The following is an 8,494-nucleotide window of genomic DNA, read 5'->3' as shown; positions in this document are numbered from 1 at the left end:
AAAAAAACGGCTTCTTTGACTTCTGATATATTCAGCTTTAATACCTGAAATAGGTCCTGCAGAAAAGTTTCAAAACAATCAGTCTTGTTTTATACCAAAATTTGTAAGACGTAATAAATAGCTTCATACAGAATTAATGATGCAATTAATGCTAGTACTTGATAAAGTAACGGTAACATTCAAGGCTAGTTCTGTTTATGCGAAAGACGTTAAGTTACTTCGGTTTGGATTGAATTCTGCTTCTGTTTTCCTAGAATTCTAAGTTCTGCTTCTGGTTATCTTAGAACTTTAAATTCTGCTTCTGTTTTCCGTTAGCTGAAGACTCTACTGCTTTTATATTGCCTAAAGATCTGCTGATTTTAAGTCTCATTGTCCATCGCCACAATTAAGTTAAGTCTAACAAAGTTGCAATTGAAGCAATGTTAGTTTCTTCTTTAGTTTGTTGTATATGAACATCAGATTTAATTTGATTTATGGCTAAAATAATTTTATCAATACGATCATCAAGAGAAGCAATTTCTTCTCCTATGATAGTAAGATACAAATTTGTATAATTTTGTTTTTCAAGTATCTGATTTATATGTTTAACAATTATTTGTAACATATCATTATCAAATAATTTTGAAAAAGAAGTAAAATTTAAAACGTTATTATTTTTTCTATGAGAAAAGATTGTTGAGGATGATAAACAAATTTTTGAATTTGTCCAGAAAAAAAGTTTATAATTTCTTTCATGAACATAAATATAATCTAAAATAAAAGTTTTAAAAAACCAAGGAACAAAATGTTTTAATTTATTTTGATTTTCACTAAATTTATAAAATTCTGTAATAATATAATCAAATTCTTGTTCAAAGAAGTTTTTGAAATACCATTTTCTGAAAGATTCCCATTTGGGTTGGTAAAATTCAACATTGATTCTCGCTCTAGCATGAGATCCTTTAGTAAAATCAATTTTTGGTTTACTATCCAGTAAATTGTAAAATTCATTTCTGAAACTGTATCAGTTTCTCTAACTTTTTGAAAATTACTTTGATGAACAATATTATTTTGATTAATAATTAAGTCTTCTACTGTATCTTTGATAGAAAGAGAAGAGAAGTTGTTGAAGTTAGTGAAATATCCACCATATAATCTAAAGGTGAAATAAAAGAATGATTAGATCTTAATATAGCATAGACAGAAGATGATAATAATCTTCTTTTTTTATAATTATTAAATTGAATTTGAACAGATCCTTCCTTATTTTGTAACCGTCGCTAATTAGCAACGGTTTTGCATAAATCCGCCGCTAATTTTATTTACGACGATTTTTGAAAAACCGTCGCAAATTGTAGCTACAACAACAGTGAAAAACTGTTGTCTTTAAGCGAACCCTTTAACCACAGGGGCTTTAACAACGGTTTTTCAAGACATACGACAACGGTGAAAAACCGTTATCGTAAGCCTTTTTTTTAGTGAATAACAATAAAATTTGGATAAAATCGATGTAGGATTAAACGTTTTCCATCAGGTTTGTCATCAGATCACATCGTATAGGCCTAGAGGTCGAGTTCAAGTTGATGATGTTCTCACAGACCAACATAAGACTTTCTAGCGTGCTTATGTCCTTACTCACACGCTTCGTATGAAAACTTCTTAGAGAATACTCATCCTAGAATTGCTTCAGGTTAAGTACGCTAGTTTTAGAGATTTTAAGTTAAGGACTTCTGTAAAGAAGAAGCACCTTGTTGGTATGACTAGTACCTATCAATTTTTTCGAGCTTTATTTATCTTATCACTAGTAAAACCGGATATTTTTCACTTTTTTTTAATCATTCAGTGGTCTAGTGAAACTAGCCATTCATGAATTTGTCTTAACAACCTAAAAACCGTTAATTATTATTCTATTTTAAGAAAATAATTTTAAGAGATTATTCAACCTAAAAACGGTTAAGGATAGCTAACAAATTAATTTTTTAGTGTATGGTATCTTTTGTTTGTAAGTAATTCACGCATAAAATTTAAATATTATACCAAAATAAAGAACTTCACTGATGAGTATGATATTCTATAATAATTGTTTAAGTTAAGAGTGGTACTATTAATATATATCATTTGAACTTCGAAAACAATAAAATTTGGATAAACTTGATGTAAAATTGAATGTTTGTCATCAGGAATTAATGTCATTGGATCACAGCGTATTGGTCAATAGGTCAACTTTGGTTGACGATGTCCTCACAGTCCAACACAAAACTTTACGACGTGCTTATGTCTCCAATCACACGCTCTTTTGGAAAACTTCTCAGGGGTTATTAAGCACACTCGCTTTGGAGTTTTTAAGTTAGTGACTTTCGAAAAGAATATATACTTAGTTCATATAAGTAGCACCTATATATTAATTTTTTTAAGTCTTATTTCTCTAATCCGATGTGGGTCGCAGAGTGGTTCATTAGCAAGTTAAATATCACGACTCGATCGCTCATCTCAACACGTCTAATATTACACAACAAGACGGTTTACAAGCGAACAGCTCAAGCTACACGTTCAGATCACAATATGATGATTTACAAGCAAGAAAGGCTAGGGGCTTATGTGCTACATCCATATTACACAACTGGACGATTTTATGCACAACTCAGACTACACATTCGGATCACAAAGTATGACGATTTACAAGTGAGCAAGCTAGGGACTTAGGTGCAACGTGCACGTGCAGATCGAACATCATTTTTGTTATCTACATTCTACTTTATGTATAAAATATGTGTAAATTTTATTCATAAATATAATGCAAATAACAAAAAATATAATATAAATATCAACTCTTATTTATATTCTATCAAACTCGCCATTATAGATTTTTTTTAAAAAAATTTGTTTTGCTTTTATTTTTTTGAGGTAATGACCTTTTATGTGGCGTATAATTGGGGTATTTATTTATCATGGTGTAACCAAAAATAACCACATCACATATAATATATATAATATAATTATAAAAATAAACGACTAGTGTAAAATCATATAATTTTTTTAAAAAAACAAAAACAAAATATTATCCTATTTAATTAAATAATTGCGTCAATTATAAATAGTTTTTATAAAAAAAATCATTTTTTAAAATATTAATAATATGATCTGTAAATTTTCTACCTAAAACAATTAATTAACAACTATCACAAATGAACAGTTGTAAACAAAAATTCTTATATATAATATATATATATATACATACAAAATGTACACACTTCATATTAAACTTTAATCATCTTCGTTTGCGAAGAACAGATGATCTCCATCTCGTATGACACAAATATCATCTATTTCTGCATTCTCCTCATTTACAACTTTGCTCAATCCCTCAACTCCTAACTTTTTACCTGCTATTTTGCATAGTTCTTCGAGCGAATCAGGCAAAATAATCAGCTTTGCGAGCTGCTTGTTAGGAAGTGTGTTCTGCCTATGAATGGTGACTCTTTTCTTGGCTGTTTTCAGTCCCTTCTCCAGCAAAATCATGGCCATCTCAAGATTCCCTTGTTGGACAGCAGAATGTAGAGCTGTTCGGACATCCTCGGACCATGGATTCTGATCCATGTCGCTTTTCTTGGTTTCGCTGATTTGATTCGACTTGGTTTCCCTATCGTGGAAATTGGTTTGGTTCAAGCTTGGATTGGTTTGTCCCTCGATGTCGAAACTTCTCCATGCTTGGAGTTTCTTTGGACATGAAAGAGTTCATCGGATTAGAGTTTTTTTGGATTCTCTATGCTGGCATAGATATATGATCATGATTCAAAATCGTCGGTTTTCTTGATGGTTCCGGTTATGGTTTATGAACCGTTTTGGTTGCAGCAAAACCGATGATTATGGTTACGCGAACCGACCATTTCTTTTAGACAATGAAATTAAAAAATATTGCTACAATGAAAGAAAATATACATAAAGCAGAGCTTGATGTGTTTGCCATGAATCATATGATAAAATACGAAATAAATCAAATCTCGAATAATAAAATATGTAACATATCGTTGTTTTTTTATATGCTGAATGCAATTTTTCCGAGTTACCAGGATATGTTGATCATGGGAATAGTGTTGTTTTGGAAGTTTACCTGGAAAAGATTGTTCATGACAATGCTCTCGTCTGATGGATTTTGTCGAAGAATGTCGAGAAACGCAGTACTTTTTAGCTGTAATATATGAGAAACCTCGGTTGTTCGAGCACCATATGGCTGAGGCTTTTTAAGTAGCACCCCAATTTCTCCAAACGTTTCCCCTTTACAAACCTTTCCCATTACCTGTTTGCATATAAAAAGTCCTAAGTCATGTATTTTATATGGTATATTTGTTACTGTATTCGGAAACATTTTCGATGTCGGTTTATGTAACGATTCTTACTTGATCATGGCCATCGATCTTTACAACCAACTCCTGCCAACAAAAAATTGGCATAGTAGAAAAGGGATAAGAATCAATCTTGTACGAGTTTTCATCGCATAGGATATGAGATTTCATAGCTAACTTACCACTGCCCCTGACACCACTATGTATGTATCTGTCGACGCCTCGTTTTGTAGAATGAGATCTTCTTTGGCAGAATAGTACTCCGCTTCCATTTCCGGGACCTTTCAAGAAAATCGAGGATTAGTATTTAGGCGTATTCTTGTCAATAGTGTTCATTGACTACTGCTTTGAAAGATCATTTATGGAGAAGAATTTGCAGTACCAGTTGAAATAGGAAGTCATGTGATACCCCATTGAAGAGATAGACATTTCGTACGACGGGGTAGAACAGATGGCGTGCGATGCTAGAACGAATGGCGTTTGGCATCCCGTTCAAAGTCTCTTGCTGTTTCAATCCTGCTGTTTTGAATTTTAGGCAAATATGTGACAACATCTGATCTTCTATATGCTGTGGCAATTGGTTTCTTCTGGTGAATTCAGTGGCTGCATTTACAGTATCCCTCTACAGCAAAGAAATAATCAGCTTCGACACAGTCGAATGCGAATACAGACAGAGGCATAGAGAGGGAGCTTACAAAGTTTCTAGTTCGGCTGGTCCAGTGAACTACAAGGTTTGTCATGTTTCCTATGAGATAGGCTGTCAATCCTAAGTTGAAAAGCATGTAGAAGATATCGAAAAGCATCTCTCTCTGGTTCTCAGCGTGTAAGTCTCCGTATCCTGTTGTAGTTAGTGTTACAATAGACCAGTACATGGAAGTTACATACATGTCCCAAAGACTCATTTGTTTGAAATTCGGGTAGACTGCTCCAATCCAAGTTTGTTTCGGATCGGGGTACCTATATGCAATCATATAGTTGAAGCATCCGGCACAATGTACAGCGAATAAAGTTACCTGATTTCAATCAGGAAAGATGGCCATTCTGTTAGAATGCACATATGTTTTATTCTGATATGAAAATTTGTTGTATTGAAGTAGTGGCATACAGATACGAGTTTCGTGCAGCGAATCCAGAAATAGTTGAACCGGATGTCTTTTTCGAGCCTGGATTATGAAGATGGAATCTGTGGATATTCATTTGGAGTATTTTCAAGAAATCAAAGGGGTAGTAAGTCAAGAATGATGATAAACCTTGCAAACATGGAGCTGACTCGTCTGAGACGCCAAAGTCGTAACATGCTCAGCAATTTAAAGCCAATCCCACCATTATTGTTTGTGAATAGAAGGCAGAGGGATTGAAAAGGTACCGTCGAGCATACGTCGAAAAGGAACCAGGTTGACAGATACCTATTAACCGAATGTAAGAACAGTTTAAAAAAAAAAAAAGGACTTGATTAGTTCAAGATCATATTCTAGCTACATATCTTGATTCCACATGTCATTGAGAATCTGTGAAAAGGTTGAGCCATTATGTACCTTATTGCTATTTTTCTAGGATCATCGATCAAGAGATACATTGTGCGATCAAGATACGCCACGAAGAAGGTGAGAACAATATCAACGGCAAAGAAACCATTGACAATGTTGTCAGCAATGAATAGGCCATCCTGTTTGTAAGTCAGAAATGCGAACTGAAACGGAGAGATCCACGCCGAATAAATGACAAGCAGAATCAGAAACATCTCCCAAGCCCTGAAATAACAAAAATCGAATCTGTGAGTGTCTCAATGGATCAGAATCAAGAAAATGAAGCAAGACGATCATATCACCTGTATCGGGGATCGAATGGGGAGATGATGTGTTTCCTAAGCACCGTTGCTCTACCGATCCCATCCCCGAGTGTGGGAAGAAGATCACTGGAGAGGAAACCACCCTGAATCCCCGTGCTCACTTGGAAGTCCTCTATGCAAAAGCGCTGCAGGAAGTTTCTCTTGTACGAAAACAACATCGCGTATTTTTTAGAACCTAAAGCCAACTACGCCGAAACTTGCAAGAATAGTGTAAAGTCTTTGGCAAGAGCTTCATATAGAGAAAGGGTAGTTGGGAATAACACGGATGAAGGCACTCTTTTATTCCTACTAAGAGATATATGGAAATGGTGAAAAGGGCCAAACTCATGATCCCCATGAAACATCCAATAACTTAATTATATCTCCCCAAATCTATGAACTTCACTTTTCTCAGAGACATGTGGTTGGTTGGTTTAACTTGTTTTGTGTTTCTTGCTGAAAAGCCAACCATTGTTCATGCACTTGGAAGGGGTTGCATGGGAACATGGTAAATTCTACCCGGTGTATGGCCAATGGATAGCGGTCTGTTTTGCTGGCGTCCGCCCCAATCTAATGACTTTTCTGCACGAGGAGAGGTTCTCTCGGCGTAGGATGGAAGAAGTTTCAGAAATGAATGTGGCGAACGAGATTACAAGCCCCTTTCGTGATAAATTTTCAACAATTAGTTCTCCGTAACTCATCAGTCATTCATTCAATCTTTCAAGAATAAATCATGAGGACCCATGTGTTTTCTTTTGATTACATGTACTATATATACTATACATCAAATTTTTAGCTTTATTTAATATACGAAGATATACACGTGTGTCTTGCTCGAATCAATATACAAAGATGAAATGAAGACAACGATTATCGCCTTACTCACACTATCTTTTATTTTTTAATCATTAATTCAATCTACGATACATCGTTAAAGTTCAGATTTTATTTTTTGATTTCTTCAATACTGATATAATTGAGTTGTTTCAGGTTTGATACACATATAAGTATATAGTGTTGCAATATTCTATCTAAATAAAAAAAATATTTATTAATGTGATCCCTAATCAGAACCATTTTCTTACTCACTATAGCACCTATTTTAATATCACAAACCTTAAAATTGTAAAATTAATATAGTTAAACTGTGAGTATTCAAAGTAATAATACAAAAAACAAATACATCAATTTTAAATTTTATTTACAACAACTATAATTTTTAAATTTTCCATGATATATTTTGAAGTTATATAGTTCTATATATATATAAATCGCGACCTTGAAAAAGTAGCTACAAATTCTGTAAGTATTCATCAATGGAAATTTCACATGACATAAAACACGAAGACAACTGTAATATATTTAAAAACTTTTATTTTTCGAGCAAAAAAATATTTAAAAAACCTAAAAAAAATTTAAAATCTTATAAATTATTTTAACTAACTTAAATATAAAATTAATTTGTTTCACATATAAACGATTTGAATTCATTTTGATTCCTCCTTTTCTATCACTTTTATGTATATAAAAATATTTGTTTCACACAAAATCAATTTAAACTCATTTTGATTCTTTTGAAGCGTTCTCTTATGGAACCCAATAATTACTTGAGTTTGTGATGCCTAGGGTTTTATTGTTTAGCCAATTGACATCGATGTCAATGCAATACTCATTATGTCCACCGTTCACTCAGTTTTGTTAATGATTTCATAATCATCAATATTGATTTGTTCTAGTAGCTTAATATTGTATTGTATTGTAAAAAATAACGAAAAAATTAGTAATAATAATATATTTTTTTTACATAAGTACATAAAATATTCATGTTATTGAGTATATTTTTGATATATTAGTTTATCACTTAAATTTTTGTGGTCTCTAAATATTTTTGTTGAATATTTTTTTTGTCTCTGATCTTTAAAATAATACACAATTATTCATCATTATTAATTTGATGTTTAAAATTAACAACTTAATTTATTTTTTAGTTTTCTTTAAAAATCTAGTTGTCAAAAACATTAAGGTAAAAAATTCAACGGAGATCAACACTGATGTGGAAATAAGTTAAAAAATAATAATAAATTTTTTTATTATACCAAAATATTACATATGTAGTTGAATTAATTATTATTTATCGTGGGAGTGGGGTTGTCCATAGCATTGGGTTTCATCTCAAGCTAGTGACCACACACTCTAAATGGCCACACTTCTTTATATATAGCAAATGGGTTGTGTGTTTATTTGTTGATTTATTTTCATTTATTTTATGTATTGTTTTATTTAAGATTTGTTAAAAATAAAAAAAAATAGTAAAGAACAAATTATATATAATAGATGCTTGTGC

At 32.4% G+C, this 8,494-nt stretch overlaps 1 protein-coding gene across 1 annotated transcript; it reads right to left on the bottom strand.

The window, feature by feature from the left end:
* Positions 1-3,206: 3,206 nt before the first annotated feature.
* LOC140963718 (potassium channel KAT1-like) lies at positions 3,207-6,590 on the bottom strand. Its single transcript, XM_073423098.1, has 10 exons — positions 6,151-6,590; positions 5,858-6,073; positions 5,573-5,728; positions 5,428-5,485; positions 5,018-5,335; positions 4,705-4,944; positions 4,505-4,603; positions 4,377-4,409; positions 4,091-4,276; positions 3,207-3,696 (listed from the first exon to the last, which is right to left on the bottom strand). Exons 1-10 carry the CDS (start codon positions 6,327-6,329, stop codon positions 3,244-3,246), a joined length of 1,938 nt encoding a protein of 645 aa, XP_073279199.1. The 5' UTR covers positions 6,330-6,590; the 3' UTR covers positions 3,207-3,243.
* Positions 6,591-8,494: the final 1,904 nt, after the last annotated feature.

This window comes from Primulina huaijiensis, chromosome 18 (assembly GCF_012295235.1).
Source record: "Primulina huaijiensis isolate GDHJ02 chromosome 18, ASM1229523v2, whole genome shotgun sequence".
NCBI classification, from domain to species: domain Eukaryota; kingdom Viridiplantae; phylum Streptophyta; class Magnoliopsida; order Lamiales; family Gesneriaceae; genus Primulina; species Primulina huaijiensis.
This window is presented reverse-complemented; position numbering and strand designations above follow the sequence as displayed.